The sequence below is a fragment of the Xiphias gladius genome, chromosome 2, assembly GCF_016859285.1.
Source record: "Xiphias gladius isolate SHS-SW01 ecotype Sanya breed wild chromosome 2, ASM1685928v1, whole genome shotgun sequence".
NCBI lineage: Eukaryota > Metazoa > Chordata > Actinopteri > Istiophoriformes > Xiphiidae > Xiphias > Xiphias gladius.
In genome coordinates, this window is record NC_053401.1 from 16,624,938 (window position 1) to 16,652,916 (window position 27,979).

The 27,979-nt window shown below is 38.1% G+C and overlaps 1 protein-coding gene across 1 annotated transcript; it reads left to right on the forward strand.

Annotated features, from left to right (window-relative positions):
• The first annotated feature begins 97 nt into the window (after positions 1 to 97).
• On the forward strand, positions 98 to 27,979 carry slc13a4 (solute carrier family 13 member 4). Its single transcript, XM_040143773.1, has 16 exons — positions 98 to 196; positions 8,985 to 9,113; positions 14,819 to 14,955; positions 15,187 to 15,362; positions 15,674 to 15,737; positions 16,410 to 16,449; positions 16,560 to 16,646; positions 16,793 to 16,977; positions 21,728 to 21,847; positions 22,146 to 22,247; positions 23,670 to 23,771; positions 24,148 to 24,286; positions 24,904 to 25,011; positions 25,570 to 25,731; positions 27,347 to 27,484; positions 27,785 to 27,979. Exons 1-16 carry the CDS (start codon positions 98 to 100, stop codon positions 27,920 to 27,922), a joined length of 1,926 nt encoding a protein of 641 aa, XP_039999707.1. The 3' UTR covers positions 27,923 to 27,979.

The window sequence follows — 27,979 nt, forward strand, 5'->3', positions numbered from 1 at the left end:
TTTTCCCGTTTGTGACTCTCACACCCGTTTCTGCTGAGTTTTGGCCGGTCTGATCCAGAGCCCCGGGTCACCCATGAGGCTTGAGGCCGCAGCCAGGATGGATCTGTTCAGGAAGCTGTGGAAGGCGAGGAAGCTGATCGTTGTGGTGTTCATCCCGCTGTCTCTGCTTCCCTTACCGCTCATCCATCCCACTAGCGTGAGTATAAGAAATTAACAAAATAAGGATTTAAAAAAAATTATAAGCATAGAAACAGAACAGAAAGTTAACTTCTGCTAGAGAGTAACGGTACAATTTTATGATAGACTTTAAGGGCGATTACTAAGAAAAAAAAATTAAACCAGTTTAACTACTTGTCACTGAAAGGGAAATGTATGATTTCTACTGGAAATCAAGAATATATCATAAGATTGACAAACTACAACATATATTAAAATACCATACATCTAGCTTATAACAATGTTGCTTTTTTGTTTCAACACTTTAAAAGATGAGTTATTTAGCTAGTCATTATTAAATATATCAGAAAACAACACAGATTTAATAAATACCTAGAAAACATCCTATACAGCAGTAAACAAAACTTCCAGTTGATGTCTTGATGTCCCTCCTGGTTGCTGCTAATGGCTATATTGTCCTGATGGGATTTTGGTGCGTGAGTGTGTGCGAGATTGAGAGCCAGGAATCAAAAGGCACACCGTCCTCTGTTTTGATGAATGCTTGTCCCAAGCTGTCCCGATCATCAGCTGAGCTGTGTGTGTGGAGAGGAGATGTCGCGACATGTTGATGAGATGGAGATCAGTGTTCTGTTAAAAAGCAAAGATTTTTTCTCTGTGTTGTAGATCATGTTCGTTTTTAGAAATTTCCTTCAGACAAATGAATTTGCAAAGGAAACAATAGGAGCATGGCACATGGCATGAGTGTTTGTGTATGCCAAACTAATTTCAACTAAACTAACATAAATTTAATAAACTGAGGATTATGGATATTATATTGCAGTTTGGTGTGTTAGTAGAGTGAGTTGATTTGTTGTGTCAAAGTTTCAGGTTCAAGAGTTGTACTGTTTGTGAGATTTGCAAACTCTCTTACTTGTCAACATGCTCTCATGCCAGATTACATGATATCCAGTGAAAAGCACTTAATTCTATGTGTATCATGTCCTGAGGAAAGCTTGACTGGGATGAGGTTTTCTGGCAAAAGTAACTGACAAAGATGTTGACAAGCAGCAAACCCAAAATCATGTTTCAAAATGTATTTTCAGAAGGTTATATGCTATGATCCAAATGAATCACATTAGCCCCAGTTTGTGCCTTTCATGGATTTTCATTACATTCAAGTCACAGCTAAGCATCTGTTTCTCTGAAAAAAAAAACAAAAAAACACCTGATATCTGAAAAACCCAGAAGATAGTTACTGCTTCTCTGAAGTACATTCAAATATTATGAATTTGTCCAATGATCATTCTGCACTGAATTGCTGAAAACCATGCAGTTAATCAACAAATCATTTATTTCCCAGTTGTTATGAATTAAATATAATTTTTACACACGATGATATAATTTTTGAACAACACCTAAAGAGACACATAGCACACATGATTTAAATTTAAACTTATTTAAATGAACTTGACAGATGTATTTGTGTTGGCTCATAAATAATAATAATGCTGTCACATGTTCATTAACACACTGTTATATTAACATTCAGCCATATAGTTTTTCAACACTTGCTAAGCAAGGTAGTAGCTAAACAGCATGTAATAATGGTTTTATTTGTGACAGATGTTTGTTAATGTTTTATACTGTATATAAGCTTTTCTGTGTCGCAGGTGTTTATGTTTCTTATAACATTATTAATATTCCAAGCAAGTGTTATTTGCTCACAAGTTGTCCATCAGCCAGTAAGCACTGTCGCCCAGGAGCCTTGCTGTTCTGTGAGGACTGGTGGGTGTTTGGCAGGAGTAGGCGGCACAGGATGAAACCAAGAAAGAACAAAGGAACAAAAACTTCACTACAAAGAAAAAAGAAACAATCCTAGCCATTAAGTTATATAATCAACCTACCACAATGCTGGATTTTGGCCCCACGTGGCTTGCTTACAACGCCATGGACCCCAGACAGTGTCAGGAATATGACAGCGGTTCAGAGTGACACAGTGTGTTTGGAGTGTTACTGTATCCAGCTACAGCAGGACAGAACATCTGCTGGATGCAGTCAGGCCAGGTCAGAGAGAGAGGGGTAGAGACAGAGATGTAGAGACAATGGCAGATATGCATCATGCAGTAATACTTGTGCCATTTTGCATCGCCATATAAATTAAAAGCTGTAGAACAGTCACACATTGGAACTGAGGTGAGTCCAGGAAGACACATAGATTCACACAAATGTTTCCTATAGGATTGTAAATTACAGTCCATTAAAATGTTAGCTATGCTTGCATTGTGGCTCTGAGGTTGGCAATGATAGTCTATCAGTTGGTCCACCACTTTGGTCCAGACTGAAATACCTCAACAATTATTTGATGGAGTGACAATAAATTTTGTATAAATATCCATGGTGCCCCGAGGATGTGACTTTGTTGATCCCCTAACTATTCCTCTAGTGCCACCATAAGGTTGATATTTGTAGTTTCGAGTAAAATGGCTCAAAACTATTGGAAAGATTGTCATGAAATTTGGTGCAGACATTCGTATCCCTTTCAGAATAAATTGTAATAACTTTGGTGATCACTAAACTTTTTATCTTGCTTTTTATCTTGCACCACCATCAGGTCATTTCTATGTATGCAATACTTTGGTTTGTAACCAAATACCTCCAAAACTAATGCCATTCCTATTAGCTTCAGCTGTACTTGGCGTTTAGTGCTAATCAGCAAATGTTAACATGCTACCATGCTAAACTAAAATGTTGAACATGGTGAACGTTATACCTGCTTAACATCAACACTTTAGCATTGTCATTGTGAGCATGTTAGCATGCAGATGTTAGCATTTAGCTCAAAGCACTGCCTCACAGAGCTGCCAGCATAGCAGACTCTTAGTCAAGTTAAATTTACGGTAACAAACTATACCCTTCATAAATGACCCAACAAATCACATTATTTTGCCTTTAAGGTACAGTTGGAAATACCATGTTATAAATTATTCTTCTCTGATTCCTCTGTTGCCAAAGCATATAAAAGAAAATAGTGTGCAAAGAAAAATAAAACGGTGGTGATAGTAATACAACTTTGTTATGTAAGAACAGTGAACATTAAAGGAAATCATCATTTATCTCTTATCTTCATATTTTATTATTATAAGATGTACATCCAGTCTGATCAGAAGCTCCATATATGTTAATTTCATATATTGCCCATATTTAATACATTACACATAGTATATGTGCTGCATGTGCCATTTAGGTTGATATGTTATTTGCTATGCAGTCTGTTGTGTAGCTAACACACTCAAAGCTCTGAAGAAGGCACGCTTTTGCTGAACCGTCAGCCAATGGAAAATAGTTTGCACTGAATACCCGTCAAAGTGTCCTGCGTCTTTGCAAGTATTTTTACTTTTTGCTGCCTACAACCTCAAGATAACAAATTGTTATCTTTACTATTTTTTTGTTCTCCTGCAACAGGAAAGGAAGTTTTTTATCCTCAGGCAAGGTCATAAAGCTAAAGAGTTTTTCAAAACTATTGTAGTATTTAGATTTAAATTTAATTGTTTTAAAGGAAAGGAACTACTCTGATGTCCAGGTGGCAGGGCTTACAGTGGTTACTCTGGTAGTTTTACATGATTTTAAAAAGCGACCTCTCCCGCTCTCTCTATCTTCTTTGTCTCACTACCTCTTTGTACTGTATCAGTTGACCAGTCAGGTGAAGTTCAAACATTTACGTTTATGTAGCTACACTGTTTTGGACAACTGTACAATGCACTAAAAAGAAACAAGAAATTAAAAACTATATTATTATTATTATAATATTATAACCCGCTTTATGAAACATTTTAGGACTCCACCATGTACTAAAGTACTAAACTAAAGTTGGTTTTGTATATAGATCTGTCTGTCAGCATATGGGTACAACACAGATTGTGTTTGTGTGTGTGTGTGTGTGTCTGTTATCTATCGGTTTAAAAAGTCATTTAGTCCTCTGCTGATTGATTCAGTGAATACAAGTTTCTTCCAGAGCAGCAGTGACCTAATCTGTCTATCAGGATTTTTTAAGACACTGTGTGTTTTTTCTAAATACTAATCATCTCCACATCCTAAACTGACCACAGATAAAAGGGAGCTGATGAGACAATCAATGGGCTTCTGTTACATGTTGAGACAGAAACTGGCCTGTCAGCTGTAAAAACCTCAGGGTTTGAGGAAAACTTCCTTCTCGGCTGAATGAAGACTCATGGAGATATACTAGACCCTCATGTTGACAAAAAAAACCCTGAAACTACATCTGGCTCCATCACTATTGAAATTTAATATCATGGCCACAGAAAATAATTGTTTCTTAGTGGCTGGCAAGTGTCAGTTAAAATTGTATACGTGGATGCGTCAGTTAACTCACAGGTGAAACTTACTCTTACATGTTGCGGTTGCGTCACATCTCTGTGATGGCTTAAATGTCCACCAGCATTCCAGAAGTGGACTGTCTTTGAGCAATCTGTTTTCAGGAGCCACATTTACAGTATTGTTCAGATTTCTTTTTCTGACATTTTTTGTTATTTAAATGTATACTGAATTCATTTTTGCAGCTCATATGAACAACAAGGACTTTATGTCTCACACCATTTATCTTTATTTTGTACATGTATTTCCTGAATGGTATAGCATTTTAACACTTTAGCATTTCTTCTCCTGCTTCATAGACTTTGGCATAGCATTGAAATAAACAAGAAAAAGCTAGTTTTGTAAAATGCATAAAGATCAAGTCAATAAGATTTTAAATACATTGTTACTAATTTATTTCGAGGGTGTGCCTTGTGGTTGGACTGCATCCCATAAAGCTGCAATGTTCCTGGTTCAAGCCCAGCCTGAGACCTTTGTTGCATTATGTATTATTGCATACGTAACATACAACGGGGAAGCTAGTAGCTCCAAATAGGAAGTGCAGGAGGGAGGAACGAGTTATTATTCTTAACTGCACAGGTCAAGATTCTTCCTTATACTATGGACAGTAGCGTGCACCCATGTTTTGGCGCAAATTTGCTCTTGCTCTTTAAATTGTAATTCTGTGTTGGCACCTTGGAATAAAAGCTGCCTGAAAGCTATTAGAATTAATGTAAAATACTAATGCTGTTATGTCATGAGATGTATGTGTATCTGAAAATAATGCACACCCTCTGACCAATCAGAATCATCTGCGGCCATGGAGGGTATAACATAAGGTGTTCCAGTTACTCATGAATGCCCTCAGTACTGAGTATTTAGAGTCATGTAGTGTCTGCAGTCTGGCATAATGGTTAATAAAAGTTTGCAGCCAAATAGCCAGGACTGCTGCTTTCCATCCAGCAACATTGCGTGTAGTGAATGCATTTTTGTTTCTTCTCTTCAAAGTATGTTTACTATTAGTCAGTGTGAAATGGAAAGTAATAGGGAAGATCTGATTGTTCCAGAAAGCTCCTTTAGGGTTCAAAACCCTTAGCCTTGGCAGTGTCAATGTACTGCAACCTGCTGAGACACACACACACACACACACACACACACACACACACACACACAATCAAACACAAACATTGTCAATTTCACCTCACGCTCTCCAGCATCACATTCTTTTGCAGCCTTTGAAAATCAAGTGAACTTTTGCCTAGATTAAAAAAAAAAAAAAATCCTCAAATTTCATGCTTGTCACAGCAGCTGTTGCCTTTCTGTCCTCCACGATTTACATAAAAATGTCAGTTACTCTGAAAGTAATCTGCAGGTAGGGTGAAAAAATTTTTCATATTGCAGTTACACCTTTGTTTCTCTTAAAAACATGTTAAAATGAATAATGAATAGCGCTGGAAGAAAACTCTTAAAAGAACATGAAAGCCCTGAAAGAAAATGATCTACATTCGAAACAAGTTTGATTATGTGACCTCACTGTGACTTTTTTAAATAAAACAATTTTTAAGAATGATTACTGGATACTTCACTTTGTTAACATGATTCTTATAAAGAAAGACACATTTAAAAACCAGGTCTGAAAAAGCAAACACAGGCTTTCTTCCATTAGTTATACCAGCATGTATTGACTTAAGCTCCCTGACATGTCTCAGTATAAAGTCTGGTTATCACAGAGGTTGCATCAGCGGCTTAGTGATACCTGCCTCTCTGCTTATCCAGCAGTTTGTGTTTAACTTGCACAGTAGAACAAAGAAAAAAGAAGAACAAATGAATGTTTAGGGATCTGATTGAAGCTACTGTCTTTGTGTGGCAACTGTCCTCTGATAAACAGAGACCAATAATCAATTATCGGTGACTGCTGAATCAGACCATATTTGTTGGTGTATCTCTGTCCCTACCTGTTTATTTATTCATCCATATTTGCATCAGTTTTTCTGTCCATTTGTTCCTTCTCATCATATGCCACCTCTCTTTTCATCTTTCCATTCTTCTCAGTCTCTGTGACAAAAGTTAAACCGTTAACTGTGCTTTCATCCTGTTATCAGGCTGCCTCCTCAATTGCCTCATGTTTCCTGAATGTGAAGCTGTGTTTGATGCAGACATGCTGATTGAAACTAAAAAATGTGAATGGAAAAACACAGGGGCAGGCTAGCTGCTAAGGGGCAAAAACATTTTATTTTATTGTAATTTTTTTTTTTAACATATTCTTTCTCCTTATAAAGTTGGTATTTGTTCTGAGGGGATTGTAACATTTTCTTTGGTGAGGCCCTCTTTGATTATGAACCCAAACACCTTGTTCTGTTCTTAGCCTAATCCAACAGCTGTGCCTGATACCTGGAAATGCCTCTTTCCTCTTGCCAAGTTAAATCCACAGTAAAGCATCCACAAAGGAGCACAGGTTGTGGCTTTAGAGTGACAACCTGTGCCATGAAAGCCAAACCAATGCCAAGGGACAATTAATAAAAACAGTCTTGCCAGCAGGTATAGAATCAAGTTTCAACCTACCTAAAATCGGCTTATTTATGTTTTTATCTGCATACTTTGCTGTTGTACATTTATCTCTTTATTGAATGATCACTTTTAACTTTAATTCACACATTCCATGCTCACAGAAAGAGACCTACTAAATTCAGCTTTGATCTTATGTCTCTCTAGTTCCAAAATGGCCTGAAGTTTGAAGGCTAACTAGTCAAGCTGTGTAACAGATGAATAAGTTTTAAAACCTTACCTGACAGAAAGCAGATAGGGCCTGAAGTTTTGCATTTTTTCCATGTAACAGCTGATGACAAATGAGAGAAGATGTTTACGGTGTTTATGAGTCCTTTCAGAGACAGAACTCACTGTTACAGCTTTTTTTGGTTTTTAAATTATGACCAAGATGCCTAGTGAACAGGACATTTAACAGGTAAAAATCAATTTTTCAGTGCTCTTTGGTGGACAAACTGCGTAAGTGACACAATTTCTAAATGACCTCAAACCTGGTTTGACATTTATGTCCTGCAATTTCTTGTTACTTATCACCCAACATATACACCGATATCTGCTATAAGATGATATCAGCCAACATGTTGGCCTGGTTGATTTATCAGTCTAGCTTTACCTTACATGCTGTTTGGATCCAGCTGTTGCTGCTTGTGTATATTTCCCAGTGCAGCAAAAAGGACAGCGTATGTAATTTATTTATATTAGTGTATTTTTGGAAAGAGAGGTCATAATTTATTTATCTTTTCATTTATTGAATAATTTCACACCAAAAAGTACATGAAACTTATAAAACATAATTTAAACAGTAGTCAACAAAGATACAGTTAGCTTAATGGGGTCCTATATAACACACTAAGCTTGAATCCATGCTTGATGCAGTCCATGGCTTGAATGTCTATGAGGTCTGAACAGGTCTGGACACGCTTCATGCTGGAGCCCTGCAGGTAATTCTCTCACCTTTTGGGTTTATTAATTTGATATTATTGAACTGTTACTGCAAGATGTTATACTGAATGTTGTTCTTAAATCCTACAAGCTCGCACAGAATGTGTCAATGGTAGGAACTGCATATATTTTATGCTAATGAGGATGGGGAATACTAAACAATTAAACACTATCCAAATATTATATTTAAAACCATTTACAGGGAAAAAACGTGTACAGGAAGGAAACTTTACATGCTTTATATCTAAATCTTGGCTTAAATTTGCCAAAAATTTTAGTAAAGTAAAAGTGTATACTGAGGTGTAAAAAGTACACTGTAAAGATGCTGAACCAGCTGTGGACCTGTGTTTAAGCCCTGGAAGAAGCTTGAATTTGGGGTATAAATTTTCCTCTGAGTGATGTAAAAGGTTAATGAAAGTGTTGGTAATTTTCATAAGGTCTTAACATATGTCACGAGATTCCTCTTTAGTTTTTAAGGTTGGGGAGCCTGTCACTAAGCCTGCTGGTGTTGCGACAGAGTGGCATGAGGGACTGGTATGTTGCTATTATATAACTATAACCAGATTAATGTAAATGGCATTGTAGTAGTATGTCAATCATTCCTGGATCACTTTGTGACAACAGGACCTGAAAATCGTTCTAATATAAAAATCATTCTGAAACTTTCACGATATGATATTTTGTCGAAAGTTAAAGTAATAGTTAAATGCTTTTGGAAATACACTTTTTTGCTTTCTTACCGAGAGTTAGAGAAGAAGATTGATAAAGACTGGAAGCAGGGGATAACAGCTAACCTAGCTTACTAGTTGTTTGTTCTTTTTTTTCTCATAGTTACAGAGTTGCCATGTATGTCTAAATATGTCTGCTTTGATTCTGTGTGTTCTACTGTGGTGCGGAAGTCTAAAAGGGAAGCATGAACCTATGTGTTTTCTGATATTATGATGATGAAGCATTCATTTTCCTGCTTGCAGGAGGCATGCTGTGCATATGTGCTGATGGTGACAGCAGTCTACTGGGTGTCAGAGGCTGTTCCCTTGGGTGCTGCTGCTCTGGTCCCCGCTTTCCTCTATCCACTCTTCGGGGTACTCAAGTCCAGTGAGGTGAATCTCTCTGTCTGTTTAGCTCATTGTATTTTTTAAGTTTTATTTTTCAGAAGCTGAAATGATCTCTCAAACTTCATTTGATTTAGTGAGATCAATAGCAAAAGCTGATCAAACCAATTTTTCTTTTTTTCTCAAGTAAATGAAACTCACACAAAGGTAAGAGGTAAAGAATAAGCAGCTGAGGAGCTATAGTATAGTACTAACTAAACACTTTATTCTGCTAGATTGTCACATCAGTTAAACTTTATGTTTATTCTTTGATTTTCTAGTTTTTGTACCCAAACAATATTCATATTTTGTTCAAAACTTGTTAGCAGTGCAGTTAGCTCACTTAACAGAACTTTTTTGCTAAAAAAATGGCTGCCTGCGGTTGCGGGAAACAGTGAGTTAAAACAAGCTAAAAATCTACATAGGGGCGCAGAATTGACAATTTTCTGTGGGTTTACCACTGCCAGATGACATACATTTAAATCAACCTTTAACAGCAAATAAAAATTTAATTTGAGCCCTCCACCTCCTGCACTTTCCCTTCCAGCATACAAATTAGGTTGCTGCTGATAACATTGTCTTTTCACAGTGACTCAGTGAGTCAGTATGATTAAAAATTACCTCATAAACAGCACATTCTGATTGCTTCAACCTTAATACAAGCTTAATTGGAAAAAGTATAATCAAACTGAGATGAAGACTTTCAATTTAATTATTATTTAGGTGTTTTATTTTGGCTAGCAACTTGCTACCACATAATGTCACTGGTGTGTATACATAGCCAGTAATGAACTCTGTTGGCCTTAATCTATATGAGCCTATGCTGAAATGTATCTGTTTACATGGGGTACTTACAGAACTGTTCTGCTGAAATTTCTATTTTCATGTTGCAGAGCAGAGCTCATTTGATAACTGAGGAGACCAATTCCTCATATACTTTGTTACAAGATCTCAGATTTTCTGTAAGGGATATAAAACTTTTACTTTTGGGTTTGGGAAGAATAAATGTAATAAGGGGAAACAATGGCTCTGACTGTAAATGTTGTAGTGTGTCAACTCTTGTCACGCTAAAGAGAGTAGAGAAACACAAAACTGTGTTGGGCTCAACAGCAATGCAGACTACCATGAATGCTGGGATATCTGGTTGTTACAAAGTGATACTGAGCTTGTAGAGTCAGCTGATCAGATTGCTGTATATGTGGATGTACAGTAATTCCAGATCAGAAATAATATGGGTGAAAGGCCTTCCTGTGTTGTGAACAGCACTGTTTCGAGCACTCGGATTCACTTGTATATTTCTGTGTGTTTTTCTGTATGTTAAGGATTTCTTGGACGCAACTAAGTTTCCATAAGGGTTTTTAGCAAAGCAGTGTTACTTATTGTATTATGTGTCAGTGTAAACCAAAGGCGTTGCAACTCAGCTGTAAATGTTTTATCAGCCATGGCTCTATGGAGAGTGTAGAAAACCCCATTAACCTGGTGCTCATCATCATTATCCCACTGATTTTTCTCAGTGTTCTTTTATCTCTGAATAAATGCATTCACATCTGCCTACATCCAGCCACTCACGCAATTTACCAACCATCAGCACCACTGCCAGGCTCTGTCTGATTATCTGCCCTGGTAAAGTTGGATTGGTGTGACTGATGAGGACAGCCAACAGTGTACTGTTTTTTTTGTTTTTTTTTTAAATACTAGTAATCCAGTCTTAGTTTTTTCTCCATTAAACTCACCCCTCTTCTTCACCTCTCAGCCTTACATAAAAAGTGAGTTGTATGCCTCATGTGACCAAATCACATTTACAAAGAGTGACAAAGCTGCCTGTTAACACTACTGTAAGCCTCTTGTGATGGTGTTCTGTAAATATGCCAGCAGAAAGCTTTATGTAACATTTTCAGTCCTTTATGGTACTCCCAGTTGCCCCTAATACCCCAAATTTCCCACATGAACCCACTAGTGACCACCTGACAGATGCCTGTATGAAGCATTACTTTGTAGAGTATATATGACCAAAGTCCTTGACTTATTGTGTTATTAACGCTTATATCTTTTGTCTAGTTAATGTGGAGATGCTTATCACTCATGTGTTCACTTCAAGTTTTGAATGCAGCAGCATCAGTACAAATTTATGCTAACATGTCATCTGGTTAAAGTTTTCTACACCTCATTTTCTTAAATATCAAGTCTCTTAAGTTTCTCTTAAAACCAAACACTTCATGTTGAAATTGATGGTAAATTCTATGAAATTTGGTTATTGGTGGTGAATCTAAATTAGAACTGACTAACCTGGTTTCCAAATGTGCTTCACTAATTGATGAGCTGAGAAACTACAAGCTATAGTAGGCAGATAACCAGTTATCATGATCTGTCTTCTTTGTGTATTCCTGCCAGGGCTCTTGTATTATTATTTCCTGTTTTTATTTTGATATTAGTTACCTTGTATGTCTGTTAGTTGTTTAACTAACTGTCTTTGTGTTTTTTCCCACCTTTTGTGATTACTGTCCTAATTAGTTTCACTTGTGTCACCTATTGTCTTCCCCTCGCTAGTGTATTTAAGTCACTGTGTTACCTTCACTCCTTATTGGTTCATCTTTGCTCGCTCCCTTGTGTTCTCTATACACTTTCTACCGATGTTGGATTATGTGTTTTGTTCCTGGTTGTGTTCCTTGGTTATCCTTGTGTGTATTTACCTGTATTCCGGGATTCTTGCCTACCATCTTGTCCACCTGACAGACTCTATAGCCCTGGAGGCAGAAATACCTGCAGAAAGTGACAGGAGAAGAGAGGAGAGAGACAACAAAGCACATAATGTACGGGAGAGAGAAAAAGCCAACTTAGTAATGACCATTGATGGGATATGAATGCGTAAAGATGGAGAGGGAGAGGTGGAGACAGGAGCATCATTGGAAGTCCCCCGGCAGTCTATGCCTATAGCAGCATAGCTGTTGAGTGGTTCAAGCCAAGCCTGAGCCAGGCCTTACTATAAGCTTTATCAAAGGGAAGGTTTTAAGCCTACTCTTAAACGCGGAGAGGGTGTCTGCCTCCTGGACCCAAACTGGAAGATGGTTCTACAGTAGAGAAACCTGATAACTGAAGGATCTGCCTCACATTCTACTTTTGTTGACCCTAGGAACCCCATAGGGGTTCTGGGAAGCCTGTGTTCTGGGAACGCAGTGTTAAAATGGGGTAATAGGGTACTATGAGTTCTTTAAGATATGATTGTGCCTGACCATTAAGGGCTTTGTAGTTGAGGAGCAGGATTTTAAATTCTATTCTGGATTTTACAGGGAGCCAATGCACAGAGGCTAACAGGAGAAATTTGTTCTCTTTCTCTAGTTCCTGTCAGTATTCATGCTGGAGCATTCTGGATCAGCTCGAGAGTATTTCGAGATTTGTTGGGACAGCTTGCTAATAAGGAGTACAATAATCAAGCCATAAATAACAAAACCATGGAGTGGTTTGTCTGCCTTTTTGCGACAGGATGTGTCTGATTTTTGTGATGTTACGTAGGTGAAAAAAGGCAGTCCTTGAGTCCTTGTTTTATGTTGGAGTTTAATGACATATCGTGATTAAAAAAAAAAAAACTCAAAGATTCCTTCGGTGGTGATGGAGGCCAGGAAAATGCCATCTAGAGTAAGTATACCACTAGATAATGGGTTTCTGATGTGTTGGGGGCCAAATACAATAACTTCAGTTTTTTCTGAGTTTAACAGCAGAAAGTTGCTGGTCATCCAGGTCTTTGTATTTAAGTCATGTTTGAAGTTTAGCTAACTGATTGGTTTTCATCAGGCTTCATTGACAAGTACAATTGGGTATCATCTGCATAATAATATTGCCTAAAAGAAGCATATATAAGGTGAGTAGAACTGGTCCAAGAATAGAACCTTGTGGAACTCCGTGACTATCTTTTGAGTATATGGAAGATTTATGCAAACTAAAATCAATCTGATAAAAAGGACTTAAACCAACTTAGAGCGGTTCTTTTTTTGCCAATTAAATGTTTCAGTCTCTGTAATAGGATGTGATGGTCAATAGTGTCAAATGCAGCACTAAGATCTAACAAGACAAGTATGGAGATAAGTCTTTGGTCTGATGCAATTGAAGATCATTTGTAACTTTCACCAGTGCTGTCTCTATGCTATGATGCACACTAAATCCTGACTGAAAATCCTGAAAATAAACTATTATTATGTAAAAAGTCACACAACTGGTTGGCGACTGCTTTTTCACGGATCTTAGAGAGATAAGGGAAGGTTAGATCTTGATTTATAGTTGGCTAAAACATCTGGAACAAGAGTATGTTTTTTAAGAATAGGTTTAATTGATTATATCTATAAAAGAGGTGCATACCTAAGGATAAAACTGCCTTAATCAGCCTAGTTGGGATGGGGACTAAGAGACTGGTTGATGGTTTAGATGTAGACATTGTTGAAGTTAGTTGGCGAAGGTCAATGGGAGAAAAACTGTAAGTTTAATGTCCACTGCTCCGACCTTGTTCTGTCCTTCTGCTTTCCCCCTGAGATCCCAAGCTTGATTCTTAGGCTTCTTGCCCACTGACCCTTGTTCCTTGGTCTTCCTCATGTGTATTTTCCTGTTGCCTGTGTTTCGGGATTCCTACCGGCCATCTAGTCCATCTGACTGCCTGTAAGCCTTTTTCCCTTATCAAAAGTTATGTCACTCATCCTGCCTGCCTTCGTGTGAATCTGCATTTGGGTCCTTTCCTGTGTTCTGCTTCTGCCATAACACCACCTCTCCAAAACTTATATTAGTCAGCAGTGAGTGAGCATTAAACTGTTTCATTATTTTTTTCTTGTCTAATTCTTCTATCTAGTGCGATAACATCTAATATTCACATTGCAAAGCAAGTATTAGGACTTCAAAACAATCCTACTTGTCTAATTTAAAGAAATCTGGAGCTGAAATGATTAGTTGATTAATTAATGTGAATTATTTTGTTATAAAAGTTATTATTTTATAAGCAGAAATTCCACACATTATCTAGTTCCAGCTCCTTAAATGTGAGGATTTCCTGTCTTCATTTTTCTTATTTGATCATAAATTGATTATCTTTGGTCATCTGTTCTCTTAGGTTTGGATATCTATTTATTGGGTTTTGGGAAAATAGTGAAATTGTGATTTCACTATTTTATATACATATAGAGAGAATAATTGTTATTTGCAGCCATAGAAATTTTAAGAAAATCACTTTAAAAATTTCTGAGGGAGGAAATTTTAATGGCTGAATACCAAAACTAGGTATTTGGTATAGCACGAGGGGTTGAGGTACTTCATGTTCATCCACTTAGTCCATGAAAATGACAAAGAGTGGGAATGATGGAGTTGTGTTTGAAACAGTCCAGCAGAAGGAAGTGCAGCAGGTTTTAGGTGAAAGGTGAGGAGACATGGGCTTATACAATATTGTGAGGCCATGAACCCTGCGGGTGGGAAGTAGAGCAGATTAAAAAGAACAATTGGCAGACTGTAAGTGTTGATCCAAACCAAGGAGGGTGCAGTAGGGAAGTGGGTGAAGGAGGGAAAAGCTAAAGGCCCCATGACTTCTTCCTGTCCCCTTAGATCAAATTCATTTATTTTCCTAAATTTAAACCTGTGCCATCAACAATTTCATAAAACTGTTTGCATATTTTGAAATTACAGAATTTTGTTTTGAAATCAAACATTTGAATCTGCTTGCATCTTTGTGTTTGTGTGTTCAGGTGGCTGCTGAGTACTGTAAAGACACCACTCTGCTGTTAATGGGAGTCATCTGCCTGGCAGCCTCCATAGAGAAGTGGAACCTGCATAAACGCATTGCTCTGCGCATGGTGATGATTGCAGGGGCCAAGCCTGGCATGTAAGCAGCGCACACACTTTCATTCAGTACACTGGCTCTATTCATACACACACAAATATATACATTCAATCCTGTTGCAAAATTGAGATTGAAAAAGTAAGGACTGACCAATATGTCCTTACTCAAAAGGTCTACATCATACAATGGTTCTCCCATAGACAGAAATGTCAAAACAAATACTCAGACAGACACACATGCATCGTTCAACATCTCTCTTTCTCTCTCATCCAGGTTGGTGCTGGGCTTCATGTGCTGCACAGTGTTTCTGTCCATGTGGCTCAGCAACACGTCCACCACAGCCATGGTGATGCCCATAGCTGAGGCCGTCCTGCAGCAACTCATCTGCACCGGTCTGGCCGACCAACATGACGACTCAGAAACTGCTGAGACCCCTGAGGATGACAGCGGTATGTCTGGGGGTTGTGGTTGGGGGTGTGGGAGAGTGGGGGTGCGTCAATGATCTATAATAAAGCTTCCTGGCAAAGACTTTGACATTAAACAGATGTTCATAGGAATACCTGTACCAAAACTCACACCAGACTGCATAGACAGATAACTGGGGTGAAGTGCAGAATTAGTAAATCAAACTCAAAGTAAAAATGTCATGTGTGAAAGCAAATTGTGATTCCATAAACACTCTGTAAAACTTTTTCAAATTTGGTGTGTTACACATACAGTTCTACTGTTACACGGTGATAATGATTGTTATTGTCCACAGCTGTTTTAGACAAAGAAGAGAACCTGGACAAGAACCAGTTAGAGCTGCTCTATCGCAACGACAGGTGTGTATTTTTTGTTTTTGTGTGAACATATACTGGTGCACTGGTTATGTGGTTAATATTAATGTTTTTTTCCTCAGTTTTCCCTCATTTTATTCTTCCAAATTACAATTACCAATGCCCAGTGTGTACCAAAGTCCCTGGCAATGCCAACTCGAACTGTTGGCCTGGAGAGAGTGTAGACTTTTCTGATACACACACTTCCTTTCATCTCTAAGGAGTTTTGCTGGGAGAACACAAGGCACTATTCCTCAAACTAAAACAAATTTATCAAATTTGCATTGAAAAAAGTGAACATTTGGGAACAACCCAATCTGGCAATATTGTCATGTGATTTGTAATCTGACCATTGTGGTTGATGAAACCTGAAAGAAATTAATTAAAAATGCTGTCTGTAGCAGGAAAAAAATCAGTAGAGTGAACTGATAACTTGGACTCAATTTGTATTATTTCTCTCAATTTAACAACTTTGTTTTATTGTAAAGTGAATTTTAAATTTCAGTTGATCCAATATATCATTTTTTCGATCTGAATTAGTTTTGTAAACAACTTTTCAACATCTTCTCTCATGCTTTTGATCATTATTACGAAGCATTATTAACAGATACCCAAGCTTACCTCACATCTTTTGTTGGTGTTAATTCTCATTACCATTATTTTTTCTTCTCTCTCCAGCAGTGACTGCACTAAACATGAGCTTTCTACACTAACTGAGGTGAGACTTGTAAGGGCTTTTTCTTTGCCATTTAGACACAAGTCAAACAATCAGCAGCAGTGCAGAAAAATCCCTTTGCTCTAAGTGAAGTCTCTTTCTCTTTTTCTCAGGTACAGACTGGGGAGGTAAATGGTTTTGGTCTGAAGCCAGTCTCTAACCAGGACTTCATCAGACACGCCAATGGACACCTGCCGCAGGTTAGGAACATGTTATTGGAGGTTAATGATACAGGTGTATGGAAGTAAGGTTGCTGGAAACCCATTCTCTTACCAGTTACTGTACGATTTATTAATGTCAGGTACATTTTCCGATAATTAAAAATATTCTGCTCGCTCTCTCTTAGGCTGCGATCGAAATCCCAAACGTGAAGCGGGTGAAGGCCAGGAGAGACTCCCAGTATCCCACCAAGAGGGATCACATGATCTGTAAATGCCTATCGCTCAGCATCACCTACGCTGCAACCATTGGAGGACTCATCACCATCACAGGCACATCTACCAACCTCATCTTTGCTGAGCAGTTTAATACGTAGGTACATGTGCACACACTCACTTGTGTAATGAGTTAAAATCTTCTGGGTAGACAAGCATCCACCATCCGCTGACAGTAAAAATTGAAATTAAGGCACCTCTAAAAAATGTTCTGTCCTGGTATTAAAAAGATATTTTGGTCCAGGATTAGCTCAGGACGCCTGCAGACACCATCTCAGTTTTCAAGCCTTTATTTTTACAATCTGAGTGATTTCTTGGCTGCTGTGCTGGTCGGACTGAAACACTTCATGTTAACTCAGTGTCTGGGAGGCACACTGAGTCTGAGATCAAACTAATAAGCCTCTACAGTCCTAACAGAGCCAATTTTCTCCAGCCGCAACAATAAGCCTGGGAGAATGGCATCCTTCATGTTGCAGCTTGTTGGACAAAGGTCAGGTTTTGATTCTGTGTCTATGTGTGGGATGGTGTGTGTGGAAGTCGTTGTAATCCTAAAATAATGTTACCAGGAACAGCAAACAGTCGATGAATATAAAAATACCAAAAATTATACCTACCAGTTTAAATGATCGTAAGTAAATTTTTAGCCAAATATAATCAAATACTTTCAAATTGTGTGTAAGCATGATGCACCGATTAATGTTTGTTTGTGTGTGTGTGTGTGTGTCCAGGTCAATCAGTCCTTGTCTGCAACAATTCCATGCTAGTACGACAAGGCCAAGCAAACAACTTGACCCCTACACATACATACACACATGCAGACAGGCTTTGACAGGCACACTTGACCTTGTGAGAGAGATGAATGGTAATTATCAGACCTTTTGGGAATTTTATCAATGCTACACACATACACGTACACATATAAAAAATAGTAGTATATACAGATAATTTGCGTAATACCTCCTGTCTTTTTCAGATATTCTCTGCATTCAATCAATTTCTTATTGCCATTACATCTTCATTTTGGTGCTCTATGATCTGCCCCCATGCTTCAGCTATTTGACAAACCCAACAGTCAACAGGATTTGGTGTTTACAGGTTAATATCAGCAGAGCCAAGCTAGAAAATTCAGGTTTTGATAGTGAGGATTTTGGCTTATCCTAGTCATGTAAACAGGGTATTTAGATGTTATCATAAAATCAAACCCTGCACATATTTTATTCATTTTGTTGTTTGGTTTTAACCTGTGGATAGAAATGTGTCCAATACTTTGGTTTGTAAGTTTTCACTTATCCAGTGAAATATCTCAACATGTACCATAGGGATTGGCATCAGATTTAGTACATTCATGTACCACTTTGGATGAATTGTAATAACTTTAGTGATCCCCTGACTTTTCTTGTAGCTCAATCATCCCTGTGCCTGAAATTGCAAATCCATCTTGTCTATCACAAGTGCTATGACCTTTTGTCATTTTGAAATGTTTTAAAAAACTGATGACAAGCTACATTTTGAACCAAGTGCAACACTTTTTAGACCCTTTTTCGAATTTGCTTATAAGTCAGCCAGGTGTGTCAACAATACAATTCTAACCTTGTTGAATTTGCTTTACATTTGCAAAACATTTGGATAAATCCAGGTGCCATGCAAGGACATTATTTGTGTTTTCATTGGCTTTTAATATGATTGATTGCTCTACTTAAACAGAAAGGCTTAGCCATCATTTCCATTTTAGTGCTCACCTTATAACCCAGATCATAGATTTTCTAACAAGCAGAACACAAGTGAAAGTAGGTGAGCAGCTGTCAGATCTGCTAGTCACCAGTACTGGCTCTCCTCAGGGCTTTGTGCTGCTCATTCTTTTTTTTTTTAAGTTTATGTATCAACAACTGCATCAGTCAGCGTCCAGATAGATTTTTGATTAAAAAATTATGACAATACAGTTTTAGGACACCTTTAAACTGGTAGAGTGACAGAACATGGTCCTGAACTGGAGGAGTTTGTACATTGGTGTGGTGACTCTCATTCAATCCTCAACACAAACAAACTAAAGAACTATACATTGATTTTAGACAAAAATGCTCACCAACACCATTAAGAATACAAATATCTTGGAATTTACACTGACGACAAATTGAAGTGGAGCTGTCATATTAACTTTATTTTTAAGAGAAGCCCACGTCTGTATTTCTTTTGAAAGCTAGCCTCCTCTGACCCTAAGTGTTTTAGTCTGAGGTCTTTTTATTAGTGTTTTTATTGAGAATACCATGACATTCTGCATTTTCTGCTGACAAAGTAATGCTTATATTGCCTAGAAGAATTTACTCAGCAAAACTGAATATTGCCAGCAAAATAATTGATTCTTGGCAAGACAGTCTCATTGACATTTACAGAACTTTTGCCCTCTCTAACATTGAAAATTTGCTACTTCATTCACAACACCCTATGTTCATTGAGCTTCCAGCCCTTACATCAGGCAGACTTATTTAGGCCCCAGTTGGCAAGAGTAACAGAACAAGGAATTCTTTAATTCAGTCAGTTATTGTTCTATATACCATGCAACAAAAGCATGAGTTGTAGCACTGTAGGCCGAAAAGTGAGTTTTGTGCATGAAAGTCTTGTACTAAGACCAGAACTATAGTTTATGCTGCGTAGCAGAAAGTAAGGTGTAGTTGTACAAACAATGTTTTTGATCACGAACTGCAAGCCATATGTAATTTACCTACTTTTAAAGCATTGTTGTAATTGGATTTAGATTAAGTTTGATTTGATTCCATTGGTCGACACAATTTTTTTCTAGTCTTACTTTTACTTTTCGTTATTTATTGTCCAGTACATGATCAATATACTGTAAATAAACCCAAAATAAGATTAATATGTTTGATGCCTGTGGGCTATTGAAGGTAAGGCAAAGTTATTTCTGCAGCACACATATCATCATCATCATCTCGGAATGTCATCTTTACCCTGCTTAGGGTCCATACAGCACAGCACTCAGTGACACACACCTGAGCCAACACATTTTATCACCTATGCAGCTTTGAATCACACAGCAGTGGAGACTGAGTAGTGCTTTGTTAGAACTTAAAGTGCTTTGAAGATGAAGTACCACTGGTATGCTGCACAGACAGCCATTTGAGTCGGTGGTACTGACCCTCATGATTGTTTTTTTTTCTTAATAGACCAGAAAATAACAAGCTTAATTTTCATCTGTGAAAACATTTCATACTGTGCCTCACACTGACAGTGACTTGGATGATGTGTGTCCCCAAGTCAGTGTCTCTTGTGGCCCCTGCTGTCCATTATGTGGAGCCTTTGAGGAAATACACAAACTATGGGTAGAGTGGTAATAGTAGCATGAAATTGCTGACAAACAATAATTTACTGTATGCTGATTTACAAGACCTTACCAGAAATTCCTAGAAAATCTAAAAGCACCTACAGAGAATCTTTTTTTATTTAGCAGCCCTTGCTACACTGTACTGTTACTCATTTGCATAAAGTCTCTTTTTCTGTCACTAAGTCACTGAGATCTGTCTGTCAGTTGTTGCTCTGTATCGCTCTTTTATTCACAAAAGCTCACTTCAAATGAACGAGTACTGCTGACTTTGTCCCTTGTTGTCACTGAGTCTTGATGGATTAAGAGGGCTTTGTTAATACTTGCTTTACATGCTATGTAATCAAACCACAAGCGAGACAGACAGCTTCAGAAACTACTATAGAAGATGCCAGCATTACTGCATCTTTTGAAAATACATTTACTGGGAAAGGTAAAATAATAGATTTTTACCAGACATTAGGAATGTGTTTTAAAATGTAAGTTATTGTACATCTACTGGAAAATTTATCTAGTACTACTTTTTAATAAGGCATGCTTTTTTAAAATGTTAAGTTGTTACTAATGCTTTATTAATGTTTATTAATATTATACTAATGCTTCATTAATCAGTTAAAAGCTATTAATAAGACCTTTTGGGTAGCAAGGCTATGAAAAATCTCTTTAGCTGACCAGTCATAACAATCATAACAGGCGAGTCACTAATAGAACATCATGAGATTCTTATTTTCTAATAAACATTGAGTCCAAAGTTATAAATGTAGGAGGTCATTAATAAAGGGTCATGTATTTCTCATTTCGGACTTACTAAATTTAGTAAGTCATTTGCATTATGTAAATAAGCCATTAATAAAGGGTTTTACAACAACCAATCAAGGTGTAATTGTATTGTGATTGTAACTTTGATTACAAACCTTCTATATCATGAGTTGTTGAAGTTGGAAACAACAATGCTGCATATGTAAAAAAAAAAAAAAATACTACTGCTACTACTGTCAAGGCACAGAGCGGTGATACTTACATTGACTCACCTCTTAACAGCGTGGTGAGTCAGCTGTACTGATATTTTTATCTGGTGCGTGGATAAGAAGATGGGAATGACAGCAGCTGTCAGTAAAAGCAAACACATAAGACCAATGCAGGGTCAATGTAGGCAGTTGATGGGGGTTAAATGGTTAATTTTAACCCTAATAAGGTTCCATTTCTACCACTAAAAGTACTATCAGTGGTCATGAATTCCAACCTTTAAAGTCACTGTGTTATTAACACTGGAATATATCACACATCAAATCATTGTGACTGTCATAAAATGGCAGGCCTCGCTGGAGGTGATTGGCTGTCCTGTGCTAATGTAAGTAATACTTTTTCTCTAAATTTATATCACATTTCTCATTAGCCCTCTTCTTTCCTGCCATCATTTCTAGGTTCCATTGGGTTAAATGTTAAAGGACACGTAACAACCCACACACAGACACCCAAAACTAACTCTGTGTCTCTCGCTGTGTCTGTCCAGTCGTTATCCAGATGCAAAGGTGATAAACTTCGGCACTTGGTTCATCTTCAGCTTCCCCATTGCCATTGTCATGCTGGTCCTCACCTGGCTGTGGTTGCATTTCCTCTTCCTCGGCTGCAAGTGAGTGAGTGTGAGTGAGTGTGTGTGTGGTGTGTGTGTGTGTGTGTGTGTGTGTGTGTGTGTGTGTGTGTGTGTGTGTGTGTGTGTGTGTGTGTGTGTGTTTTTGACGTGTGTTTAACAGATTGTATCTTCTGCTATAAATTGTTCAGCAATGGTCATATTCTTATGGTGTGTTCATCTCACTTGTCCACTTCTTACCATTTGCTGCACCATTTGGTGTCCTATGGCTGCAGGGTTGGGAAACACTGAGCGAGTGTGTGAGGTTACAGTTGATGTTGTTGTGTTGTTGTGTGTTCAGCTTTAGGGAAACATGCTCGCTGAGTAAGAAACGCAAAACCAGGAGAGAGATGCTGTCAGAGAGGAGGATCCACGAGGAGTATGCAAAACTAGGACCCATCAGGTGTGTGTGTGCATTTCTGTGTGTGTGTGTGTGTGTGTGTGTGTGTGTGTGTGTGTGTGTGTGTGTGTGTGTGTGTGCGTGTGTGTGTGCGTGCGTGCGTGCGTGTGCGTGCTTTGTTTGTCCTTTCCTGAGTGGATGTCCCTGCAGTCTTTTGAGGTTGTATTCATGTGAGTTTGGTTAGTTCCTCTGGGGACTTTGAAATACTGTAATGTTAATAGTAATAGCATTAAAAACAATGAGTCCTCCCCTGTGTTTGATACATTTATGGTATTCAGGTGATTTTCAGCCCAACTGCAGTGGAAACAAGACTTTAAAACTACATTAACACACCAAAAAGGAAGATCATTTGGAAGAGGTTTTCGCTACAGAAATTCATGGAAAAATTAATTTGTTTTACATCATGGTCATTATATGAATATTTGTCAGTGATTATAAACACTGCAAAAATGTCTAGCTCAATATACCATTTAAACAGACAAAGTTTGTCTCAGACATTTTGTGTAATAAAAGCCCAGGTTAATTTTAAGACAAATGCAATCTGTCATCTAAGTTGAATATTTTAAGACATTTAAAAGCACAATCAATTTCTGTGATATTGGCCTATCACAGATATATTGGTATTTGTATATATATTGTCCGATATGCATCAATATGAAAACTTTTTTCAGAACATAATGCAGAAAAAGATGTTTGAGATAATTTAGAAATGGCATCATCATATACTAGTTTGTCCTGCAGAGCGCACTCCAACTTCATTTTTTACAATACTCAGCACTGTCTGCAGCACATTTAGCAGAGTACGCGTCACAGCTGAGCAGATGGTGGTGCAGATTCAGACGGTGTCTTCACGGTAAGTTGCTAACTAGTGTGTGAAATACATTTGCCGGAAAGTTAATAAACAATAATTTTCCCTTTTCAATATAAGATATAATAATAAAGTAATATATAATATGATATAATTATAAGAATATCGACAGATATATTGATATCGAAACTTTTTACTCCCTAAAATCGTTATCGGCATTGGCCCCAAAAATCCAGTATGGGTTGGCCTCTACCAATAAAAACCTTAAGACTTGTGGCTAATCTGTGGGCTTGTATTACTATCTTTGTGAGGACCATTTTCAGTTTAAAATAGTAGTAGTTTTCCATGGTGTTGTTTTCCATCATAGTGTTGACATGTATGCATTTTGAGGACATTTTGACTGGTCCTCACGACTATGAAGGACTGTTGACATATGTGTGTACATGTGTGTGAATGTTAATCACACACCTAGACATGACATTCTGGGGCATTCATGTTATCATTCATGTAGTTGTTGCTCAGTCTTTTTGTGGTTCGTGTGTGTGTGTGTGTGTGTGTGTGTGTGTGTGTGTGTGTGTGTGTGTGTGTGTGTGTGTGTGTGTGTGTGCATTTCCCAGCTACCCAGAAGTGGTGACTGGTGTTTTCTTCATCCTGATGACTCTGCTGTGGTTCACCAGAGAGCCAGGTTTCGTGCCTGGCTGGACGTCTCTGTTTGAGAAGTAAGTAGCCATAATGTTGCGAAACACCACTTCAAATGGTGATGTTATCACAAACATGTCAGTGATCAGACAGTAATCAGTTGTCCAGTTTGTCATAATAAACAGATAAACAAAGAGTGTTATGCAAACAGAAATGCTTGTAGACACTGTAAGTATCTCAGTGACTGCACTGTTTATGCATGCACACACATCTGTACTTATAACCTAAATTATTAAACCCATAATATACGTTTTTGTCATGAAAAATAAGAAAAAGCTCTGTAGATGTACCATTACATTAGGCTTACATAGTGAACATTGAAACAGTAAAACACAATAAGAAGAAATCTCTTCTTCTTCTCCATCTGTAAATTGTGCTGTATGTTTCCCCTATCAGGAAAGGCTACAGGACCGATGCAACAGTGTCTGTCTTTCTTGGCTTCTTGCTTTTCCTCATCCCTGCCAGGAGACCCTTCTGTTCATCCTCCACCTCCCCTTCCTCCAACTGTAAAGACACAGGTCAGCACCATGCACTTGTCCATCTGGCAGTTTTTGATTTACCTGTGTTTGGTTTATCTCCTCAGGGCACCAGGGGGGTGGGGTTAACATATCAGACAATGTAAAGGAGGAGTTCAGTGAAGTTGCTAAACACTACAAATAGACCTCAATTACTATTCATATATTTACATTGTGGTTGTTAAGGTCTACTCCATTCATCAGGCTCTCAGAGCAGCTGTAATCAAACAACAAAAACACAAAAGTATTTCCGTTTCCAATTTTTTCCTAAATTTGGGTTAATTAAAAAAGGGGAAAAACCTTAATTTTGGGATTTATATATTTTTGGCTTTATTCAAAATGAGCAGCAGGTAGCTCTTGTTTCGACAGCACCCTGTTTGTGTATAGGCTTTGCAGGTTGATATATTGCCTGTATGCTGCAGGTTCACTGGGTCAGAGATTATTCAACACATTTTGACAACAAATTAGATAAGAGTTAATAAGAAATGAAAAATAATAAATGAATATTTACTTATTTAATATTTACTTACTTAAACAGACCACTTCTTTCATGGTTGGTGTTTGGAACTTCCTGATAGCATCCCTGCTGTATTGACATTTTTGACGTGTTTTTAAACCATTAGATGATGATTCAGAGTCTGACCCGCTGGCTCCTATGATCACCTGGAAGGACTTCCAGAGACTGATGCCATGGGAGATCGTCATCCTGGTGGGAGGAGGCTATGCACTTGCTGCTGGTTGCAAGGTACTATGCATCTGTTTGTGTGTGTTGTTGTATTACTGTACTGTACCGTTTTAGGGGTAAATTGAGGGTTAGGACCCATTTTTATCTTAAAGATTAGCCTCAAGTTATCTCGTAAAGGTCAAGGGAAGTTCAGATGATGTGATGATGTGATGTGATTTTTTTTTTTTCAGGTTCAAATTATGGGATTTAGGCTGTAGCCATAAATTCAATGGCAAAGAAATTATATTAAATCTGTATGTCATGCTCCTATTCTCCATCAGACAAACATTAAAATAGTGTAGTATTAAATCTGAGATTGTGATGGATAAAATATAAAAGTTATGTAGAATTTTTGTGAACATAGCTTGTGACTTGGCAGAAATTCCAGAAATTAATCATTTGGTGACTATCAGGAGCCTTAATCTATTACTGTCTGTCAAATGATCTTTTTTCAAGTGAAGCTTGTCAGGGCGAAGGAGCAGAAGTTCAGGTAGACATCATTGCAGCATGAGGGTGAGAGACTGACTGTAGCCTTTGAAAATGCTCACGTGTTTTGTGTATACGTGTGTGTGTGCGCAGGTGTCAGGCCTGTCAGTGTGGATCGGCAGACAGCTGGAGCCCATGAGTGGTCTTCCTCCCTGGGCCGTCACCCTGCTGGCTTGCCTGCTGGTATCAGCGGTCACAGAGTTTGCCTCCAACCCGGCAACTCTCACCGTCTTCCTGCCCATCCTGTCTGCGCTGGTACGACACTCCTTCACACACTTATTCTCAGGACAAGGACCAGCCTTTGTTAATGATCATGAAAAATATCAGGTAGAGTGTGAGTGGTAGTAGAAATGAAAGAAAAAAAGATCAGTTGACGGAGGTTTTGAGTAGAAATATGTGACCATTATGAGCACACCATCTTCAATGGGTGCAAACAAGGTAAGGGGAGAGTCGGCAGGGCCTTGTAGTCCATGGTGGTGCTCTTTTTCACCGCCCTGTTAGTTTGAGAGACACAAAAGAGGAGAAAAAGCACTGACAAAAAAATCTGATCTGTGTGTTTAGATAAAGCATTAGCAGATACCCGGTAAATGTTTGTCTACATACTATATGGATGTGGTACAAAAAGGTTTGAAAATATCAGATGTGATCTACTTTTTCAATTTTTAAACATTGAGCCTACATTTAATGCATGCCACATGTGTGTTATCCAAAATGAGAAGTCAGTCCCATTTAGCAGGTGGTGTAAAAGCAGCTTGTTACATAACTGTTACATACTTCATGTAAAGTATGCATGCAGCAGTGTTAAGGTCAATGCAATTGGGGCTTTTGCCCAGGAAAATATATAGTCCAAAATTTGTGACACAGTACTAATATCTGCCTCAACGTCACACAGTTCAGCTGCCAAAGTGGGATACGTTTTGGTGCTTTCACATGAATATTTAGTATTTGTCTGTGCTTTTCTCACTGTTTTGAAATGGGCTAGACTCAAAAAAGGCTGATGTCATGTATATCTGTGCACCAAACAGAGTTAAATTACATTTGAATGAAAATGTGATGACAGGTGTGGGGTCGTTTGCTTTTGGTTCCCGGGCCAATGTCAATCATATCTGATCAAACGCATCCACACAGTTAGATATTTATAAATAGTATGTAGCAATGTTTTCCCAAAAACTTTAACTTTGATTGTTAAGCATTTAGAAACAATATTTGATTTTACAAAGAAGTACATATGATTTGGAACGTGGGGCTTTAATGGATACAAATAGCCACCCATATTCTTTTCAAAGGGTTGTTTATGCTGCATTGGATAATGTACATGTTTTCTTTGGGCCATTTTCAAATAACAGAATTACAGTGACTTTGTTTCCCCATGTGGATTATACCTACTCTCAGCTTGTTCACAAGGAGAGCTAATGTAATGTGCACCTGTTAGCAAGCAATCTCCTTTGCATTGTTATCCCACACTTGTATTAGTGTAGCTGAACCTTGCTCTGAGAATCTAATAAGGAAGGAAGCACTAAGGAAGCAGTTTTTAAACACTCATGTGACCTTTGACCTCTCACACCCCCCACCATGTTCTCCAACTGCCCCCCTCTTCATCGTAATCTTCTCCTTTTTTCTCATCCTTATTTCCTTCCTACATGTACCTGTTGTCTATCATTTCTCACCCTTCTCTCCTTTTCTTCCTCACATCTCCCTCCCTCACTTGGTTTATATTGTTCTTCTGTGTCTTAATCTACATTTTTTTTCAATTTTCCCATTATTTACCATCTCTCTCAGTCTCTCCTTTCTTTTCCCTTTTTTTTTGTCTCTTCTTCGTCTCTTTCTCTTCTCTCCATTTGTTCTTCATCACACACTTCCCTCCTTCCAGTCAGAGACTCTGCACATCAACCCCCTCCACACTTTGATCCCATCGACCATGTGTGTGTCATTTGGGGTCATGCTTCCAGTTGGGAACCCTCCCAACGCCATCGTCTTCAGCTACGGCCACGTGCAGATCAGTGACATGGTACCCAACACACACACACACACATTGTCACATGCTCTTTTTTTTTGGCACATGCAGCATCAAAAGGTTCAAGGGTACAGTGTGTCAAATTCTTTTATGTAATCAAGAGTTGAAGATTTATTTTATTTCTTAACTCTTGGCAAACTGAAAAAGCTAAAGCTAACACTTTTTTAAGTAGACAAATGCTTACAATTAAAACAACATTGTAACAATGCTTACAATGTTTCTGGCATATTTCCATTTGGCTTCTATTTTGTCAATGTATTTGCCTATAACCTTTTATTTCCCTTTCTTTTCCAGGTGAAAGCAGGCTTTGGGGTGAACCTGATTGGTGTTGCAGTGGTAATGTTGGCTATAACCTCGTGGGGCGTTCCCCTATTTAACCTGACTGAGTTCCCAGCCTGGGCAGTGGCCAGGAATGTCACTGGGAGCTTATAACCAGCGGTTTGATGGGGCCAGAAGAGGGGATGAGTCAGTGAGAGACAGAAAGAGAAA

Coding starts and splice junctions, on each gene's coding strand:
- slc13a4 (XM_040143773.1), top strand. CDS start 98: ATGGATCTGTTCAGGAAGCTGTGGAAGGCGAGGAAGCTGATCGTTGTG. Junction 24,287..24,903: donor CAGGTCAGCACCATGCACTT/GTCCATCTGGCA, acceptor GATGATTCAGAG/TCTGACCCGCTGGCTCCTAT. Junction 25,732..27,346: donor TGCCCATCCTGTCTGCGCTG/GTACGACACTCC, acceptor CCCTCCTTCCAG/TCAGAGACTCTGCACATCAA.